Here is a 23,580-nt window from a genome sequence, read left to right on the forward strand (position 1 = left end):
AATATTTATTATTTTTCTAGATAGTTGGATTGAAATATTATCCCATTAATTTGTGAGGTTTTTATATGGTGAATAAGTAGAAGGGCTAAGCCTTAAGGACTAAGAAGTAGATAGAAACAAAGCGGTTACTAGTAACACCCCATTTATCTCTTAGTAAGACATGCATGATCCCAACGAGAGGCTGGACAAACTCTTGTAGAATAAGCTCTACAGTAGTGGACATATGCGTCGTGAAGTCTGCTACGTGATTAGCCTCACTAAAGACAAGGTATTACTGGACCTCCCACTCTTTTTTGCACAACTGAATAATGTTGCGCGCCAAAGGAGCATGAACACCCTCTCCACTTATGTTCTTTATCAAATGAATAGCTAAAGACCTGTCACTCTCAAGCAAAACCTTCATGTATCCCTCTCGCCAAGCTATCAACAACCTGTTATGAATCGCCCATAGTTCTGCTCTAATCGCAGAGCAAACACTAACCCGTCGACAGTATCCACGGATCCAACCACCCTCAGCATCTCGAAGAAGTCCAGTTGCAATAGTGTCGAAGGCCTCCAAATGAAGCTTCATCAGCGTTAATTTTTATTCAGTTTTGTTGCGGTGCCGTCCAGCCGATTTGCCTCCATTCCGTCTGCCTAGAATGTTCGTCATCCAGTTGAATACCTGTGAAGTTTTCAGCCCAGGTAAGACTTCCTATTAAGTAAAGCCATTGACGAACTACTGTCTCCCTGAAAAATAAATTCATTTATATCCTTCCAAATGTTCCAACACACCATGGAAAAAGAACATTCCACTCAATACTAGCAGTCATAATTGAGTCATTCCACGAGATCAAGATTAAAGAATCTGTACAACGGATGATAACCAACATTCTAAATTTTTAATCATTTTGGAGTAGCTATCACATTCATCGCAAAGCTAGTGTCGGAGACAAAGGGTGAACATCCGAAGAAATTCAAGCATTAATTACTGGACATTTAGAATAAGAAACTAAGAATGAACTGACAAATACAACCATAAAAAATATAAAAAAGAAAAAGAACTCCAAGAGAAGACCAAGTGGAAGCTTGCAACAAAGAGAAAGAAAACGAAATTAAAAAAAGAAAAAAAAGTGAACATATTCAGTTTCTGGTTAAGGTTGGTTTTGAGGCCTCGGGTGTCATCTTAGAAATCTGAACGGTGAGAATGTAGAAGAGGTTGAGGAGAACAAACTACCTTTGAATCGAACTGATTCAACAGTCGAACTTTGATATCAGGCAGGGAGAAATTCAAATGTTTAAGCACAAATTATTCGTGTAGTTAATGGCAATTTTTAGAGAATCCAACTCCGAATTCATGTTTAAAAGGTCAAAAAGAGATTGGAAGAGTTTCGAAGTTTTCCAACCACCGTCGGAGGTGGTAAACATGATGGTCCGACGTTAATTTTTAGGTTAATGGTTGTTGTTTTCTAGGTTGTTTGAGGGAAAGGCATGGAGAAATCTAAGAGAGACAGAAGTGAAAAAGAGAAAACTAAAGAAAAAAAAAGTTTTTGTGGCATTTAATTAGAAACTTGAAAGAAAATTGAAGAGAAATTACGGTGGTGAGGGTTGTGGGATAAATTGAGATAGTTAGTAATGTTTTTTTTAAATCAAATCGGTGGTAAAATTGTTTAGTTTATAGGTATATCAGTTTGATTGATTTAATTTATTCTATTAAAAAAATTGGTTTATTCAGTTCTCAAATCAACCGATCCGAATTGATCTCTCAATCTATTCCTGAATTGATTGGCTAGTCTAGTTCGATTGAAATAAGGGTTGAGAGATATTCATACTTTTTTCAAAAGATTGAAGATAACTTATTTTCTTGTTTTTAATAATAATTTTAAAGAACGTTTATTTTTTTCTATTTTTAATTTTTATTTGAATATTTTATTTTGACATGAGAGATAGTTCATTTTTTTTCAAAAATTGAAGATGATTTATTTTCTCTTTTAATAATAATTTTAAAGAATGCTTATTTTTTCTATTTTTAATTTTTATTTAAATTTTTATTTTAAATTATTTTATTGACATGACATATAAAATAAAATAAATTGCTACATTAATTATTAGTATTGATAGTAATTAGTTAACTAACTAAAAAAAGGCAAAGTGATTAACGATATAAAAAAATTTCAAAGGTTAGGGGAGGATTTGGCATTATGCCCCCAAAAAACAAACAAACTACAAACTGGGTCAAATTCTTAAAAATATCAAATTAAAAGCAGATGTGCGGTCAGATCTGAACTGCTGGGCGTTTGCACACCTAAGTAACGGTCCAACATTCTAGCTGAGTCCATGTAACAAGACCCGTGAGGTATGGTTCTGTAATATTTTCAGGATTGAGCCAGTTGGCTCCTTTGGGCTCTTTAGACTTCCAGCAAACTGTTCCCTTTCCCATTAACTATTTCTGGTGTGATTTTCAGCTCATGTTTCATGTTCAATTAATTATTTATTTGATTTAAATAGTAGAAATTTAAAAGTTAAAATATATTCTAAATTTTTATATTTTTTAAATTTAAATTTAAATTTTTTATTTTTATTTTTGATAATTTAATACATTTACTTTTCATTTTTAAAAAATTAAATTTTATTTTTACCATCGTTTAAATTTTTATATTAAATTTATTGATTTGACATTTTAAAATTTAAAAAACAATTCATTCAGTAATCATTTAATAAAATATTACGTTAAATATGCTTATGTGGATTTTTTTCTTAAAATACTCATTTCAACTCATCATGGTAAAATACAAACTTTTGTTGGAATAACGATCTCATAAAAAATTGATGTAAACATTTTAATCGAAATAGTTAGCATCCTTAATTATTTCGATTAAAATGATGACGTGAATTTCTCTTAAAAAACTATTCTAACACACAAAATAAAATTATAACAAATTAAAATATAATTATTAAATTCTAAATTTAAATATAATATAGCAAAAGAATCATAACCATAATTTGACTTCAAATAATTTATACCTATAATAATCCTTTATCATTTGATTGAATTTTAATGATATTATAAATATAGATAAACAAAGTAATAATAATTAAAGTGAATGAATTAAATATCTCAAAATTAAAATTTAACCACTATCTAAAAAAAGCAAATGAATACAAGATAAAATTATAAAATTTGAAAGAGTCAAAATTAAAAAATGTGAGTTAAAAAGTTTAAATTAATTTATTATTTTTTTATAGTAATGAATAATATAATTATTTTATTTAATAAAAAGCTAAAAAAAACCTTAAATTTAATGTTATAATTTTTAAAGGAGCCTAAAAGTAATTCTCCCATTCAGCCAAGACACCGGCAAGGCAATGGTCCCTTGCCATGAAAAGGTAGAAGTAAATGTATTTAAAATTAAAATTAAAATCTCTTGGTCCAATGGTAATTGTAGGTATGAAAGTTTGGGTTCGATCTCAATCAACCTCATTCTTCTCCCTTAATTATATAAAAAGTAAAAATAAAACTTTACGAGAAACTTATATATAATATATTTTATATTATCGATTAAGTTTTAGTTTAGTTGACATTATTACTATTGTGATATTAAAGATGATACCGGTTCAAGTGTGTTTAAATACGTTTTCTACTTCATTAAATATATTTTAGTTAATTTTAATTTTAATTATAAAATATATTTAAAGTTATAAAAAATGTTAAGTTAGAAAAGATCTTTTAAGTTAGATTTAACTTTGGAAAAGTAATTTCTTTTATTATTATTTACGTTTGGCTTGAGTAAGGAAAACAAATAAATTTAGATATTGTATTCTTTTATAAATACTAAAAAATTATTAATTTTATAACAAAATAAAAGTTAAATCATTGATTGAATCTTAGTTCGCTTAGCATAGACATTGTTGGCAAAATAGTTTGACATGGATTCGAGTGCGATAAAATACGTTTATCCTCTTATTTAAGGATTGAAAAAGATTATGGATAATTCTAAACATTTTATAATAAAAAATACTTATCTTAAAAATTAAATTTATATTGTAAATATCATAAGTAAAATTGCATGTGTAAAGTTGCATGCATAAAGTTTTATTATTAAAAAAATTATAATATTAAAAATAAATAAAATAGACATAGAACTTTTTATAATTAAAAATATGTATTAGTTATTATAACAATTAAAGTTTGTTTTTGTTGTGAATATATAATGAAAAACATTAATATCATAATTGATGTAAGTATATATTCATTTAATTGATTAAAAATTAATGTAATATAGATTTTAAAGTAATAAATTTGTTATAACCATCATGAGTCCCTTACACGCGTCCTTAACAGGCATCGATATTATTGTGGATGACCTCAGTCCTCTTCAATTCAGCGTTGTCAGGGGTATTACGACTTTCAAGTTTCGATATCACGATACCCCCTTTTAAGTAATGTTTTCGCTCACATTCAAGCCTCCGATGACTCCTTACAACACTCAATTAATTAACCATTAGGTTCCTTATGGCATATTTGACCATTTTTGGGTCACAAAAGTGACATAAAACGCATTGTTTCACCTATTAACGCAAAGAACGAAGGCTAAGTAAAAATACAACAAAATAAAACATATAAATTGCTCAAAAAACAAGCTCTTTAAGCATAATGGAAAGCCTAATTTAACATATCAAATTATGACAAATCATGAAGATGACAAATTCATCTTCCCCTCCACTAAAATTTACTATTTATATTTTAATTAATTGTATATTAAATTAATTAATCATGATTAATACTTTAATTAACCTTATTTTGTTCTTTAATCTTAATTAGATTAAATTAATTCTTCATCATCGACCACTAACATTAATAGAACAAGCTTTAATAAGCATTTCAAACCTTTGAATAATTACTATCTAAGTCCCTAAGTCTTTTTTAATTAAAACTCAATAACGACTGGACTTTTACAATTTAGTCCCTAAGTTTTAATTAACTACTTTTTCAGCTAAATATGTAACACCCCTAACCCGTATCCGTCGTCGAAACAAGGTTACAGAGTATTACCGGGGTTTACGTATCAATCAGACAGAAATTTCAAACGTTTCATTACATATCAATTTTCATAATAAAACCAATCAAAATCATATATATTGTCCCTTAAACGAGCCCTTAAGGCCCGAAATAAGTATTAGAAACAAGTAGGGACTAAATCGGAAACTCAGAAAATTTTTCGGAAACATTTAAAATTTTCAAGAGTGCAGAGGTCACACAACCGTGTGGCCAGGCTGTGTGACTCACACGGTCAAGAGACATGCCCGTGTCTCAGGTCGTGTCCGTGTAACTCTTTGACTTGGGTTACACGGCCAAGTCACACGCCTATGTGCTAGGTTGTGTGAGCATACTGACTTACATTCTTAAGAAGATACAGGGGACACACGACCGTGTTACTTGGCCGTATGTGACACACGGCTGAGACACACGCCCGTATCTCTACCCGTGTGGACGAAAATAGGTCATTTTCTGAGCCACATTTCTCACCCAAATTGACACCAACATAGCATCAACAAAATTACAAATGAAGAAGCCATAACAAAGCATTCAAAACAAGCTAAAATCAAGTCTCAAACATGTATTATCACCACATACATCCAATATTCCCTTAGGCACCTCAAATGACAACTTTAAAAAAAAAAAAACAACATGTCAACTAAGTATTCCAACTTACCTAATTAATTTACCTAACCAATTTACCAAAGTTCACTACAATTCAAATACATACATACATACATACATACATGCATGCATACATACATACATACATACATACATACATACATACATACATACATACATACATACATACATACATACATACATACATACATACATACATACATACATACATACATACATACATACATACATACATACATACATACATACATACATACATACATACATACATACATACATACATACATACATACATACATACATACATACATACATACATACATACATACATACATACATACATACATACATACATATATAACACTCATACTCACATCACAATTATACCTTAACATCATACCGATATGTAAGTTGATCATAATATTTACATAAGCTAAACTTTGACTAAAACCATACAAAAGCCTATACATGTCATATAAACCGTATTGAACGTTTCAAAAACTACCGAGATAAGTTGGATAGTGTGACTTGAGTGCTGATCCGATTGTCCAACCTTCCGAAAATCTATAGTGACATTAAGCAATACAAATAAGCTTAATGAAGCTTAGTAAGTTCAACGAGTTAAATAAGAATCTTACCGAACTAACTATAATGAATAAAGTAATAAAAATCATCCATGACAATTCTCTGTCATTTATAACTTCAAACGATAAATACATCTGTATTTAAATCAATACAAAAATAAATAACATGTCTTTCAAATTCATTAAATAAATCACCTTACTGAGATTTCTCCATTCAAAAAACAACTTATGGATAAGAGTACATCGTTCGCAGAAGCTTTAAAGCTGAACAGAAGCTCGTAAGCGCTGATCCACCCAATTATGCCAAACAGAAAGTAAAACACGAGAGTTCGCAACAAATGCCGAACCCCAGTTTACTTGGGAATAATGCCGGTGTCTCCCTCCAATACCATCATACACCAAATTATGAATGTACTCAAATCTCGTGTTCAATTCAAACCGAATATTCAATTCAATATTATAATTCTTATAACAATTCATTTCCAATAATAGAATAAATGTATAGTACCATTTATCAATTTATAAAAATGTTAAATTTTAACCGTACGAACTTACCTGGACTAAATTGTAGTAATTGTAGAAGTTTAGGGACTATTCAGCTATTTTTCCTTTTTCTCTAGTATCTAGAGGATCTTGATCTAGAATATAAAATTATTAATTTATTAGCATATATTTCATTTTCAATTCATTTTACAATTAATACCCTTTATTCTTTGAATTTACGCAATTACCCTAAACTTTTACAATTTTGCAATTTAATCCCTTAATTTGTTAATCTATCAAATTAACTAAATTTCTCAACCAATAATCTATCCAAATATTCTAGGCCCTCATACAGCCCTTAATATACCCAAAATTCAATATCAAACCCTAATATTTTAACATTTTCACAATTAAATCCTAAAATCAATATTTAACAAAATCACTTTACAAAATCATTATACAACACAATCAAAGCTCTAAATCCATGTTATTCATCAAAAACATCTAATATTTATCAATGGAAACTTCCCAAATTTTTAATAAAATCAAAAACGATGAAGAAACGGGTAAGAATTGAACTCACATGAAGCAAAAATATGAAAAACCAGCTTAAGGCTCCCTCCTATGGTGGTTTAAGCCGAAAATAGATGAAGAAATGCATAGGAAACCTTTAAATTTTAATTTGTTTGTTTTTAATTTCATCAAAATTTCAATTTTGTCATTCAATTCTTTTATTTTATTATTTTTCCTTAAATTTCCGCCCCACCTTTTTAATTTAGGTTTATTTATTATTTAAGTCCTTCCTTATTTATTAATCAAGTCATTTAATCACTTAATTATTATAATTAACAAGTTTTACACCTTTTTTAATTTAGTCCTTTTTAATTAATTTACTATTGAAACGTTAAAATTTTTCAATGAAACTTTAAAACCACCTTAATGAAATTTCGTAAACATTTATAAAAATATTTACGGCTCGGTTTATAGAAACAAGGTCTCGATACCTCACTTTCTAAAACCACTTGACCTAGGGTCTTACCACTCGAACCTAATAAATCATTATAAAACACAAATTACGAATTCAAAAACCTTTTTAAAACCATATTTGACTCGTAGATATTAAATAATAATATTTACAAACTTACTAGCCGGATTTGGTGGCCTCGAAACCACTATTTCCGACACCATCGAAAAATCGAGCTGTTACAAAATATCTTTATTATATTTTCATATTAACTCTGTAAATAATTTTGTTTTCTATTTACAGACTGAATTTACAAAAATGAGGTTTTAAAATCGTATTTACTGACACCACTGGAATTCGAGTCGTTACATGAGATCATTACAATAGGAGCTCAAAACATCTCGTGCCTAAATGTAGAAAATTCAGGAGGAGCACACAATCCATCTTCAGTATGCTAGCTAGAGAGGATGTTGACGCTTATGTTGTATAAAAATTTTGCTTGGATTTGAAATCTATATTTTGTAAAGGCAAGTGAAAAAACACATCAGTTCACTAAAAGTTTAGTCTTACTGTTCAATGTCATGTTCAGGACAGTAAAGCAGAAACGAAAAAAGCTGAGAAAGTAAAGAGAGATTTGCACACAACCATTTATTAACGCAATTTGGAAACAATCTTACTCTGTGGAGACTCACTTAGTGAATAACTTTATTCCAAAATTGATCCAACCACCTATTGGCTAAATTAAAGTCCAATTTACCCTTAAACAAAAAAGTAATTGTAACCCTATTACCCTAATAACTAGTCGCAATTTATTATAATTCTACTTACCTAAAATCTCACATACACATGTTCAATCCTTCACAAAGAATACCTATTAAACAAGAGCAAAAATACAAGGGAAAATATTAAAAAATAATCAAACAATTTAGCACAAGAGTATCTTAAATAAGTGCATCTTTTATGCGTATTAGCTGCCTATTTATAGGTTTAATATGGTAGCTTCTTCGATCATCATAGTCCAATATAAACTTGTATTCTTCAATAAAATAATCAAGATAAATAACCTCCAATATTATCTCAAGATAAAGTAGAATTAATCTTATAAAAGTCAACCATGATATACACCTTTGAGATTGAGAAAATTTCTCACCAAAAACCCAAGTAAAAAACAACTTCTTTTAACACACTCAAACTGTTCAAAATAAATACTACTTCATACTAGCTTTAAGGAAAGAGTGAAGAACGTCCAAGAAGCTAATTTGCTTATTAAAACATCCGATAAAGCCCAAGTAAAAAATGCCAACATATAAATATGTCCAAGTTATCTCATATCTCGACTGATCAAGTCTATGATCAGGTCATTGAACAAATATTGCTAGACAAGCTTGGCTCTAACAATCGCCTTAGCTTTTTGACCAAACATAAGAAAATGGTTTCACTTTTACTCCCCTTATCAACATGCCATCATCATACATGAGATGCCAAAGATAAGCTCACATGAAAGATGTTTTAATGCATCATCGTTATTTTGCTCACATAAGCCAAAATTGCAACAAATAACCATCAAGCCATCATCAAGGACAAACCATGAGCAAATCACAAAAGTATATCAACAGGAACGTCTAGATAGACCAACAACATAGCAGCACATGAAACCAATCAGCTCACCCTCACACCAGCAACTATTCTCCCCCGTTAACCATGCCAAGATCTTCAATGTAGCAACAATAAGACAAAATCATTATCTCAAAATCCCCCTAACATTAGCAAACCATACTTCTCCCCCCTTTTTGTCAAAAAGCTTATAACAACTCGCCCTACCATGATGTTCTCTCTATATTGCAAATAAGCTCACCCAACCAAGCAAGAGTATCAAGCCATTCTTCAAAAAAAGATATGGCACCAAGGTAGAGAAAAAAAACATAACAACCAACCGCAAGCATAAACCAATCAAGCTCCCCAAAAAAGAACCAATAGCAACAGTAAAAAATCACCAACAAAAATCAGCAACAGCAAGTACACCATCAATTTATCTCCCATGTTCTGTTTTGTTGTGTTCCAGTCTTTGTTCGAACAAGAGTTTGAACAAACATATATGTTTCATCAGCATAAACATCAAACTCGTATTCTTGTGAAACAAAAGCAACCACTCAGTCAAAACATCTTAAATGCATAAACCAAAATCAGAATAAACATAATCTAAACCATACCAAAATCAGCAAACTTACTCTATGCTCCCCTTGTTTGTTTGTCTCAAGTTTATTCAAGGAGATGGGGTGCAACCTTTTCAACAACAAGGATTAAAGCTCGTGCAATTCAAAAAGCCAGAAGTTTGGAAAGACAAACATGATTTACTTTATTTTCAAACATTTGTTCTAAAAGCTAAAATGAATATTTGAAGAATTTAAGGGACTAAACATAATTTAACCAATTTTTAAAATTTTATTCTAAGGGTTAAAAGTAAACTTCTGTAAAATATTTTAGGGACCCCCCTGCGTGGTCCTCTCTCCTAAGTGCCTTGCTGGTTCTTCCAGGTGCTCACCTGATGTTGCTATTGTTAAATATAGTTTACATAGATGCTTCGGTATTGTCAAGGTTCTTTTATGGGATTTTAACGATGAAAAACTGTATTATTCCGGAATTAACGTCATATCAACACTTTTTCTTGCTTTCTTGCTTTCTTGCTAGGTTGGGGTTTGGGTCAGTGGCACGCCCGGTGCTCTTGAATGCGCATTTTAAAATCTATGGCCTTGGGGGAGGGGGGGGGGGCGTTAGGTAGCTTCCACCTGGCTGGAGGTAGCTATTTCCTCATACTGAATGCGACATATATTATAGTTTTTCCTCGTCCAAAACACTTATCTGCAACAAAGCCGGAAAAAAAGCCACTACTTTTCTTTTATTTTTCCACAGGCTTTTTTTTGAATGGTATTCAGTGATTCATTCCCGGTTATCGAGAGTGAACCCTCCATTTCCATTTGAAATACATTCTTTGGGATACTTATGCCATAAATTTCCTTCCCTTACCTTATGATCAATATGTGGCCCACGGGCACACTATAACTTTTGCTTTTAAATGCATATATAAATAGTTGATAACACTTCAATTAACTGACCAGTGGTGAAGTAAATAGATATAGATATATAGTAGCAAACTTTATAGATGCCTTCCCAGCAATGGAATCATAAAGAAGATAGATCATGCAGTTTAATTTATTATTTAAAGGCACCCACCATCGACCTTCTTTTGTTTTCAATTTTGAAAAAAATAATAATAACACCCAAGAGTAAGCATGAGGGTATAGGCTTAGCTTAAGGGGAGTATATAGTAGTAGGTACGTGGACTTCAGTGTCCATGGATGACTGCTTTTAACCTAAAAGCTTCATTTCAATCAGTTTCTTCCCCTTTAGTCAAAGGGATCACACACCCAAAAGAAATTCACCAGATGAGAGAAAGATCGAATAAAGAGTGACATAAATCCGCTTTGGTTTCAAGTCAGGAATAAATAAGCAGTAGAGTTAAGGAGAGACAACTTTGTCTTTCTTCTTTCCCGAAACAAAAGAAGAAAAAAAGGAAAGAAAAAAGCTAGCACATATCATCATCATCATCTACTTCAAAGCAGATCATAATGGGAACAGAGTTTTGGTTTTCTAACAGCTTTCTTTTTTTCTTCTTTTTGGTTTGGGTCTATTTGTTTTATTTTCAAACCCTTCATCTGCCTTCCGGGTGCAATGGGAATAGCTCCAGAGTTCTGTTTTCCTGCTCTTTACATGGGGATATGCTTTGTTCATCCAAGTACTCAAATGACCAGCTCTTGCACTTCCTCTTATATGGACTATCCTCATCTGATCTTTCCATTATTTCCATCTATAAGAAAAATTAATGAATGATAATTTGGTAAGCTTTATGTTAGAGAGAGAGAGAGAGAGAGAGAGAGAGAGAGAGGAAGGAATATGATTAATAAACCAGGGGACGTTGATGTACCCTAGTATCCAAAGTTATGGTAGTAATGGGAGGTGAGTTTCTGGGACAATTGGTAAGGCCAAGGCTGTTGCGCTTCATCTTCTGTCTCTCGCGTGCTTTGTGGTTTTGGAACCAGTAGAAAACGTTTTTGCCTTCGATCTTGCCGTATTTCCCTAGCTGCGCAGTGATTTTTTCTATTTGCTGTGCATTTGGAGTTCGCATCCCACCTCTATACAGCATCTCTAAAATCCCTATCTGTTCTTGCGTAGGATTCCATCGCGTACCACCAGGGTGCGTTTCCACCTACATGATAAAAGTTTCTCATAAATTACGTTACATCTTAAAAGATTAGGAGATGTCAATTAATTAAGTTCGAAAATTCTCCTGTCATCCTTCTCCTCCAATTACCGATAAAAAATTGGGTTTCATTTCATCGTACCATTTCCATAATTGTACATGTATATATATATATATATATATTGCATACTCAGAGGCAGGTCACTGACAGGTTGGTTTATTTATCAATTAGTTTCGGAATAATGTAAAAAAAAAAGAAGTGAAGAGAACATAGGATATATAAGAGTGAAGGTACAAGGAATTAAGTAAGGAAATCGGGTACCTGAGGAGAATCTCGCTTCTGGTCAGAGGGGCCAAGCTTTCTAGGGCCACTTTCGGGTCGAATGAAGCTCTTAAGATCGAAAGAGGAGACGGTATCAGTGGAGGAGGTGTGCTGCTGTAACTTGGGAGCGAGAGGGCGTAAGCGCTTACAGCCAAGGGAGAGAGATGGTTCGTGCTCCCAGAATCCACGTGCCAACTGATGTACCTTCATGTTTCCCACGGTGAAGGAGTGAATGATGAAGTGTGGTGAATTATATAGAAGATTGAGATGAATCCCAACTCCCCCCCACTCCCTCCAAAAAAAATAAAAAGACAAGTGGGATATGAGGTGTTGCTTTGAAGAACCAAGACCAAATGATGAGGTGAGGTTGACTTATGATTTCCTCTTATTTTAAAAAACCAAAAGAAACAAAGAGAAAAAGAAAAGAAAAGTGTTGGGGGAAAAAAATAAAGGAAACAGAAGGCCAAAGAGAGAAAGGTTTTTAGGGAATGAGCCGTGTGGGTGACTGCATGAGGTAGTAAGTAAGTGCGTGTGGGTTGGCCAGTCTAATCCATGGGTTGGGATTCAAATTTTCTTTCTTGCTTTCATGATAAGGTGTTCTTGCTTTTCGGTGCCCTCTTCCTTTTTGCTTCTCACTCAAACTTTGTTTTTATTTTATCTTATTTATAATATTTCTCACCAAAAGATTCCTCCAATCCCAAAACTTGAAAATGGAACTCTTCCTTTACTTTCCAAGATACGGATATGGTGAGCGACAAAGGGATATCATATAGTGAAGGCCGTCGCCTATATATCACAGGGTATAGACTATAGAGCAGAGAATGTTGAAATAACCACACCAACCAATTTAATATATAAATATTTGAGTGCCTTGACAAATACCCCCATGGCTGTTTGGGGTTTCACTTTCATCCCTCTACTTTGGGAACTGTTGCTCCCATTTTCCCATATTCAATATTCTAATCTTCAAAAACCAACAAACCCCACTTTTTGTGTGTGTTTTTTTTGGTTAAAATCTCTCGGGTGTGGCACCTACCATGCAACAGATACATTAAAGCAAAGTAAATGCATGTATAATAAATACGTATAAAATCAAAGTGTGGTAAATCATAATTGCATGTTCCACTTTGTATGATGAGGTTTGAACAAACAACTGGATTTTATGACCACAATCACAAAGAGAAGCAATTGATGGGGTTCAACACGTGTGACCCAAACCACACATGTGCTTCAATCATGCATGCAAACATTTCATTGTCATAAATATATAAAAATAATAGTAGTAGTAGTGGTTGTTTTAATTGTCTAACTTCATATTAACTACTACCAAAACAATTACAGTATTACTACTTATTTAAGGTTTTTTTTTCTTTGAAAAGAAAAAGAATACAAAACAATTAAATTAATCCTAAACTTCTGTTACGAATCATCTTGACAAGATTATCTGCGATTGTGTTTTCTTCTTGGAGAATATGATGAATTTTCCACTGCTTTCATTTGACAAGTGCGAAATTAAAATTTTCAGAAAAACTTTCTTGAACGGCATTCACAACCCAAGCCCGTAAAAACAAAAAAACAAACAACCAAGTAATAAAAGAAAATCACACAGCGCCATTATTAGTTAATGGTCATTCCCATGTTTTTCACAACAAATTTTGTTTTTTTATTTCTTGTTTGCTTAACCACATTTTTTATGAAGTCAATAATCATACATAGAACTTCGGACGTCCCCTTCTTTGATTATTATTATTTTTTTCAAATTTTGGGTTAAATTTCCGATGACCAAAAATGAATATTAGCTTCAAGAAACCATGACTAAAATGCATGTATTTGCAAACTTTTGAATTTTCTTTCAAATAAAGTTTTATCCTTGCACTGATTTTGGGGCTGATAATATGACAGTTAATACCAATAATGTTATCCCTCTATAAGAATATACATGCATGTTACAATAATTTTTGTAGAAGTTAGGAAAAAACCAACCAAACATAAACATTTTCTTTTATATATTTATATTAAATATATTAAAGTTAAATAAGGTTTTGGTCAAAATAATAAATTTACAATATTGAAACTTATGATGTTTTCAGTTCAAATCGTATCAAGTATATTTTCTAAATTTTATATGATTTTAAAACAATAAAATATTCAATACAATAATATATGTTTTTCTATAAAAGAAATACTTTTGATAATTACTCAGTTGAGTTTTGATCGATAATCCAACTCAACCGATTATTTCAATATAATATAGGTTAGAAGATATATAATACATTTCTATGAATATATATTAGATTCATGCATCAAACATAAACATTTTAAAAAATAAAATAAGCAAATTAAGAGAATTCGTAAATTTTCATTTTAATCTCTCTAAGTAGTTTTAAATTTTATTTAAATTCTTATGTTTATTATCTAAAAATATGTTATTTTATGTTTGGGCCTCAAAATTTTAAAGTGACTTTTTTACGGAATTTGTAGATTTTATGATAAATGTAGTAACATATTTAGTTTAATTTGGTAAACTAATAAAGTAGTATCTTAATATTATATTTATGAAAAGGAGAGTATTTGATGCATAGGTCTCATACACCATCAATTAATAATAAGATGGCATATTGTCCCTTATGTAAAACAAAATAATATTAAAGGGTTTAAAAATAAATATAAATAACTTTATTTAAAAAAATAAATATTACTTATAATTGTTAAAGATAAATAAATACAAAAAAATCAAATCCGAAACCCAAAAACCAAAACTTAAAATCTAAAATTTGGAACTCAAGACCTAAAACCCCAAAAAAAACTTGTTTTTATTTGACACCAATGATGAAGTGTGGTGGTTAAATCCTTGTTTGCATCCCAAAATCGAAGTATATAGGAAAAAAATGATATTTATTTATTGTTCCTAATTATATTAATTTAAGTAGCCAAGACTAACCCAAAATTGAAAAGGAAAAACTTGTTCAAAGTATACGAAAAATATGAACCCAACCTACTTTAAACATGTTTATGTACTTTATATAAAAATTTCGCCCCATTATCAACATTTTTGACTTCCCCTTCCTTTGAGGAACAGAATAATTGGATTGAAAATGTCGTATATGCTTAAACTAGAAAAGAGCAAAAACTTCGAAATGTGAAATGTATACCAAAATTCTAACAAAGAATGCTGTACTGCAATTGCATGTGTCTACTGCGCCCATATAGCTATCCCTTCTTTCTATCATCAAATAAATATATAGGATTCAACATTTGAGATTTTGTTGCCGGGTGCAGATCTCATCTTTCTCTTTCGACCCTTGGACTTGGGCATGCACTGCCAAGAGGATCCTGACATTGACAACTTTGCCTGCAAACTGTTTGTAAAAACATTTCTTTTGCTAAACAGCTCATTCATTTTCATCCCTAGGCTCTTTCAGGGTCCAATGACAAACTTGGACATAAATGTGTACTTGATTTGATCTCATCACCTGGACTCACTCTACCATCTATTTTTTAATTACTACAACATTTTTCATTGTACCTTAAACCGTCTGTCTTCTGTAAACCAAATTGCCTTCATCTTTGTACGAAAACAAAATTGAAATTTGAGGCAAAAAGATTGAATTAATTATTTGTAAGTAGCATGTTTAGTAAATTATATTTAATTAATTAAGGTAATTTAAACACTTCCAATTCTTATAAAGGGTTGTGAATTGAGAAATTAGATGATTTAGAATTTTTTATTAAAATATGAAATTAAATTAAATTAAGATATCCCTACCTCCAATCAACCATATATTATATGAAAGTATTTTAATAATTAACAAATAACCATCTAATAATTTATTATTTATTATTTACAATGAGTCTGTAAAGTCCAAATACAATGATAAATAACAGCTTCTTCAAGGAATTTACTAGATAACGGTTTAGCTGTCAAATGAAAAGATGCTTGGTAAATATATATATAACTGCCAGTTAATTCCTTGAAAAGAGAAAGATTACTTGGAAAAGGTGATGGATTTCGAGGTTAACTACGATTGGCCAAGTGGTCATTCCAGCTTGACGACAATGGGTGGGATAATCATATCAGTGTTGACATCTAAGATTATGAGTTGAGCTCCCTATTTCATTTTTTCTTTTGGCCTCACGTAACCTTCATCCCCACAATTGATCACACCGTTTCCTTCAATCACGACAAATCTTTTTATATATATTTTTCCCACACTAATGTTAATTTCTCTCCCCTACTTGGATAGGCAGCCATAATTCTGTACCTAATCTTATTTTATTTTGCAATTATATATCACATGCATGTCAAGCTAGTTACCTTACTTTTTCCTTGTTTGTTTGCCGTCTACAGCTTCTTTATGCTACATTAATCAAGCTTTTCATAATAACTTGTCAATTTTGTTTTTGATGTCTACTATATTAATTTTTATCATACATGTTCATGTCCGGCAGCTGTAAACACATTCGTATTTAAAAACGATAAGTGAAAATGTTGTAATATCTAGTTATATAATTGAGATGAACACATATATTAATTCCATTAGGATACCTTCATCACTTCACTCTATTAAACATATCTTATTACGATTACGTTTTTCATTGATTTCTTTTGTCACAAAAGTTATTTCATTAGGGGTCATGTAAGTCAATTATTTTTTGTCACTTAACCACTCTGACAAGACATTTATCACTTGTCACTCACATATTCTATAATCTAGTCACCACATGCCACATTATCAACCTAACAAAGAATTAACAAATGACAGGTTGGCTTATCATGAAGCAACCCTTATATATATATATATTGTTGACACATTTGAAGGCAAGGCTCATTGTGTGTTGTTTTTGTGGCTAAAACTTTCAAACATTATTTCATTGTCATACTTACCATTTTGAATAGTTGGCAGGTCTTAAAGCAAAAGCATTGAGCTATTTATTTTTTATGATTTTGGATGATTAAAACCCAACACATGAAGACCAGTTGAGTTGAAATTGAAGACTTAAAGATAGATTTCTTGCAAGTTAAATCAGGTTACTTGCAGAACAAGTAAAATCACTTTCTATAGTTGAAGACTTTGGATTACATAAAGATTCTTATGGAAGTTTTATCTTATGCTGGTTTTAGTCTATATAGAAATTGATTAGATTATAACTCTTATGTAAACAAAACTTAAGTTTTGCCTATATTAAGTGAGTAACCGAGAGATTGAGAGTTTGATAGAGTATAAATTTGTTCAAGTTAGGAATGCGTATGTGTGCATTATTTCTATAAGCAATCAATAAAGTTTCTTGAATTGCAAAGCTAAGCTTTCGAGGGGAAAGCTTAGTGGGAGAGTGATCTAGTCTTTTACAACAGTGAGGTCGCTAAATTAGTGAGAGTTAGGCTAGTGTTAAGACTTAAATCATTGGTTGTATTGTGAGAAAGATAATGGATCATTGCTCTAGAAAATGCCTCACAGACATAGATTGAGATCGAACTGTGTAAACAATCTCGGTGTTCATCTTTACTTTTTTTGCACTTTTGATTTCATGGTTGAAACCATGGCTATAGTTCCAATCACCATTTTAGCCATAGTTTCAATTTACTAAGCAAGTAACCCCCTTGTTTCTACATATACATCTCCTACTCCTAAATAGAGGAGGAATCTCTCTTGGGCTTTTTCTTTCTTCCTCTAGTGGTCATCTTCTTCTTTTGGCTCGCTGCTTGTCACTACAATACTTCAACCATTCCTCCCTATCTTTACTTTACGGCTCTCTACCCTTATTGTATTAGGTTAAAATATGTCATAAGTCCTTGTGCTTTTAGTAAATTTAGAATTTAGTTACTATATTTTTATTTCTAAGAATTTAGTCCTTTCACTCTTTAGATTTCAAAATCCAGGTCCAACTATTAATGTTATTAAGATTATTTGGTTAAATTTAGATTCATTGCAACATTAGTTTTTTAGTTACATTGAGTATTTTTTTTATTTCAAAATGTCAAGTCAATAGATTTAACAAAAAAATAAAAAATATCAATAATTAGAACTGAATTTTAAAATCTGATAAGTAGAATGACTAAATTCCAAATTTGTAAAGAGTCACATACCTATGGCACATTTTAACCATCGTATTAACTATGTTTTCTCTATTGCGGGTCATTTTCCTCCAATCCCCATTTTTACCTTCCATAAGAATCACAGCGTTTCTTTATCTTGCCCAGTTAAATTAATTAAACATGATCATGTTGAAGAGTGAAACTAAAGATGATTATGGTGAATTAGTTCCACCATGGTCATTTAAGCATATGGATGGGGATATTATGCTAAAGTCACGGTTGATAATGGTACTACAAAATAAATAGGTAGTAAATGTGGAAGTGGGGTCTTCGCAATGATTCAACAAAAGCAGGTGCCACATTCTGGATCACAAATCATCCATCAAACACTTAAGTAAATTCAATTTGCAGGCTCCAAAATCCAAATGAAGTAAAAATCCCATTGTCATATTCTCGAATAAAATGTTGAGTTGATGAACCAATAATAGCACTGTAAATTCGTATTTTATATAAATTTAACATCTTAATAATAATTTATAATATATAAAATGATGATGAGATTGCATATATGCAGGTACACTTGTCGGTAAATGAAAGGACAGTCAAAATTGATCATTGGGAATGTTTTTAGTCGCAACAAATTTTCCTGCTGTAAGGTTGTGAAAAACGAGTTTGTGTCAGGTTTTCTTTTTTATCTGGGAAATAATAAAGGGTCGGGTCGGGTCCAAAAAAGGGGATATTTAGCAATGATACATAGGAAATATGAGTGGGATACCACGCAGTGGAAGAAGCGGTGGGAATCCATCATTAGAAAGACTTTACCATCATTTGCACGTGTCTATGGACCCGATTCCAAATTCCATCATCATAACAGTTACTATTATCTCACTCAATTACATCAACTCGAACTCGATTTCTTACTTACTTGCATCTAATTTAGCAAGTTATGCCTTTCTTTCTTTTTAATTCAAGGTTCCTACACAAAGCTCAAACAACTTATCAATGCCTTTAACTGGACTTTCTATTCTGCAATATGTTTCATACAAATCCAAAACTTGACTTTGTAATTCTTCTACTTTCATTCGGTCGGAAATTTTATAAAAAACCTTAATATTTTACATCCCTTTTAGATTTTGTAGCCCACTGATCTCACGGCCTCTCAGAAGCCCACTCTAAATTAAGCACTATATCTTAATGTTTTCATTTTTTATATTTTTTTGGCAAACATATCTCAAGGTTTTTAAATACATTCTATTCTTATTTTAAATAATCTGTTGATTGAGTATTGTTGTCAATACAATAAAACATGAGTTCGAATGCGCTGAAGCACATTATCTTTATATTTATAAGTTGGAGAGGGGCTATAGGTAATTCTAAGCATTATCTTAAAAAGGACAGATATAATCAAAACCTATAATTATAGTTAATGTTCAATCATTTTAAATATTTTTATTAATTTTCTCAACCAAACCATCTGTGACATTGATTACTTTTAAAGATTGTAGTAATATAGCTGCGATATAAATGAACCAAAGTAAACCGAAAAATAAATCATAATTGATTCACATGCACGGCATATATATACACTGTTGCTTCATAATATAAAGGGGAGGTGCGGTGGCTCATAGAATGTTGTCGGTAGGAGTTAAAAAGTCATGACATATGGCATCAGTTGTCATCACCCAGAAAAGAAGAAGATAGAGAGGTGTTCTCCCACTTCTTTAAAAAATGACTTACATTTTCTATGCTCTTTAGTTTTCGTTTTGTTTGGAAACCTTTTCAGCTTGGAAATTAAAAGAAAAGGGATGGATCCATACTGTTTGTTTTACGGACCCCAATTCGATGCTACTAAATTAATGCGAAAGTGTGGAACGCATAATCATTGTTTACATTGAAATAGATTCCCAACTTTATGGTTCTACAGTTTAATTCCCCATCGCTTTTCTTTTTCTTTTTAGTTTTTCTCGAGAAAGGGTAGTGAAAGGAAAAGAGAAAAAGGATTTAGAAACGGAGGAACATGATCGCGTGGTGAGAAAATTGTCATGTGGTGTAAGGGAAAGTGGGTTCTAAAAGACTAGTAAATGGATGACAGTCCAAACACAATTAATTTGAATTGATGGCACTGAAAATATCCCTCTTTCTACATTCCCTTTCTTTCTTCTTTCTTCTTTCTTTTTTTATTTGCTTTGCTTTCGCTTCCTTCTCAATCCCCTTTTTCTTCTCCTACATTTTTTAACCTATTTCTGGAGTTTAGCACCAACTCGTGAGAGTTAAAATCTTGACCTAGCTAGCTCCCACTCTTTCAACGTCTAAACGTCTCTTTCCTATACATTTCTCCTATACCTTCTACATATTCTAACCAATGTTTAAGGGCTAGAAATACTTTCATGGGCCGGGCCCAATCAAAATTTTAGGACTATTTGTTAGGCTTGGGTCTGGTCCGAAAATATGCCTAAAATTTTATTCAAGCCCGATTCGGATAAAATTGTTAAAATTCAGACTCAGTTCGTATTAATTTTTTTATATAATTTTTTTAAAATTATATATAATACATCAAAAATACTAAAAATATCAAAATAAATGTTTCCTAACAAATTGAAGATAAATTAAAAAAGTATGTATACTTAAATAACACTAAGATAGGTGCAATTTAACAAGCAAATGCATCTAAATTAAATAGTAACAAAATTAACAATAAAACAATATTTATACAATGTCCAAACAATAACAACAAAATAGTAGCAACATAACAGTGAAATGGTAGCAAAATAGTGAAAACAACAACAACAAAATAACAACAAAATAGTAAAAAAACAACATTTTTTTTTTGCATATTCGGGCTGGATCGGACTTGGGCCCAAAAAACTTTACCCGAGGCCTGACCCGTTTTCTAAACAGGCCTTAAGTTTTGGCCAAGCCCTTTTTCGGGCCTATATTTTTACCCAAACCCTCTCACTTTTCGAACGGGCCGGTCTTCGAGTCAGGTCTACTTATGCATTGTATCAATAGAATATATAATTATTAAAGTTTCATTTAGCTCAAAATAGTTGCTTTAAGTTTTATCCAAATTCACTTATATTTATGAATGAGTAATTTAAACTTGTTTAGGTCCATCCATATTTTTATTTTTTAAAATATAATTATTTTATTTAATATTTAGTAATTTGTTATAACAAAAGTTATACAAGATCTTGGATGGTACAATGAAGGCAATTTACATCGTAAATGGTGTGAAGAGCTATTTAAAATGATGGTTAATTTGACGGATTTGAGGTCATACCTTAGCAGAGCTTGGGTAATAGGTCTTGTCTCTTTTCTATTTTCTTGGAAGATGTGATATTTATAGATGGAGGAGAGCTTAAAATGGATCCCTTATCTCATGATTGTCTTTTTGATAGAATCTAACTTAAACCCAATGTATGGGTTGGATATGACTATATTGGCAGTTTGTGAGGTTGGAAAGTCGAAAACATTAATGAGATTAGATTTTATATGGTTGTTGTCTTTGGTCGCATTGTGACAATGCTCTATCAATAAACACATTTGAATGGCGTGAGATATTTATAGATGGAGAAGAGCTTAAAATGGATCCCTTATCTCATGATTGCCTTTTTGATAGAGTTTAACTTAGACCCAGGGTTTGGGTTGAATGTGACTATATTGGGAGTTGGTGAGGTTGGGAAGTTAGAAACATTAAACATTAACGATATTAGATTTGATATGATTGTTGTCCTCGGTGGTGTTGTGACAATGCTCCATCAGTAAAACGCATCTAAATGGCGTGGGTTGCCTATGTGTGGCAAGTATTCAAGTGGGCATGAGAGGTGCCTAGGCCCAAGTGTCATAGGGTTGGACTTTAGTCAAACTAACTGTGCAACCTTAGACAATGAATTCGTTTCAAATTATTTAAGTTAGTTTGAACCGACAAAGTTGAGAATCTTAAAATGTTCTCTAAAACACTGATGATGGAAAATTATTAAGTGAAACAAACAAGAAAATAAGAAAGCTTTGAGTAAATTTTCTAAGGTCGCATGGTTAGTTCAACTATATTCTTAACCTGTGATGTAAGGATATAACATAATTATATATTTATCACTATAATCATATAATTTTTTCTTTTACTAATTTTATCGACACAAAGCAATGATGATGGAAAGCTATTAAGGGAAACAAATGAGAAAACAAGAAAGTTTTCAGTAAATTCTCTAAGGTTGCATGGATAGTTCAGCTAAAATTTTGGCCATGACACAAGTATATAGTATAATTATATTTTCGTTATAATTATAATTTTTGATTTTATTAATTTTTTACACAATCTCTAAATTACCTATAAGTCCCTCACTCGTAAATCGAAAGATAAAACACACTTAAACGCGTTTGAACCTATTTTTTCATTGTCGCTATAATAACAATAGTACCAACTAAACTAAAGTTAAATAAACTATTAAATTTTTAAATATAAATAAAATATTATTTAGACTTTACATTATAGTATAATATATTTAATCTTGATATAATATAACCTAAATGGTATATTAAAATATATATCATAAACTTAAAACAATTAGAATCAAACTTTAAATATTATAAATTTTAAAATACCTAATTTATTTTATCTAAACTTTTTTTCTTTTTGAATAAAATATTTTTATTCAAACCATCATAAATTTAAAAGTAAGAGACCAACCCTTTTAACAAATTTAGTTACAACCCCAATTACATTCCTTTTTAACTTTATTCACTGTTTGGCCTTTAACCATATCTATTTTTTCATATTGAGACTTAAATTTTTTTTTCTCTCCTTTTAGTACATGAATTATAGTTTTGTTACACTTTTTGGCCCATGTCATTAACGTTATTAAAAAAATAGCAACCAATCAAAACACGCCATGTATCCCCGTTGACGTTGATGTGGATGATGACATGGCTATTGACAGTTTTGACTATGCGTTGACTAGACCAAAAATTTGTAATTTTTTATTAGAAACCATAAAAATACTTAAAATATATAAAAATTATTAAAAATTTAGATTATTAAAAAATAAAATTGTAAAAATTAAATATTTTTAAAAATATTTTAAAATTTTAAAAGCTATTAAAATTATAAAACATTATTTAAAAATTTTAAAAATATTAAAATTGTGAAAATTATTAAAAATTGAAAATAATTATTAAAAATTGTAAAACTATGAATCAGTGGCATTTAATTAGCAATTTTACAATTTTAAAATAATTTTACAATTTTTAATCAAATTATTTGTTGTTACTGTTTC

General features: G+C 30.9%; 1 protein-coding gene across 1 annotated transcript; it reads right to left on the reverse strand.

Moving 5' to 3' along the window:
* Positions 1–11,137: 11,137 nt before the first annotated feature.
* On the reverse strand, positions 11,138–12,548 carry LOC105771438 (WUSCHEL-related homeobox 4). Its single transcript, XM_012592907.2, has 3 exons — positions 12,274–12,548; positions 11,676–11,957; positions 11,138–11,558 (listed from the first exon to the last, which is right to left on the reverse strand). The coding sequence occupies exons 1-3, from the start codon at positions 12,481–12,483 to the stop codon at positions 11,403–11,405; spliced, it is 648 nt and encodes a 215-aa protein (XP_012448361.1). The 5' UTR covers positions 12,484–12,548; the 3' UTR covers positions 11,138–11,402.
* Between the last annotated feature and the right edge of the window lie 11,032 nt (positions 12,549–23,580).

Source organism: Gossypium raimondii, chromosome 5 (assembly GCF_025698545.1).
Source record: "Gossypium raimondii isolate GPD5lz chromosome 5, ASM2569854v1, whole genome shotgun sequence".
Lineage (NCBI taxonomy): Eukaryota > Viridiplantae > Streptophyta > Magnoliopsida > Malvales > Malvaceae > Gossypium > Gossypium raimondii.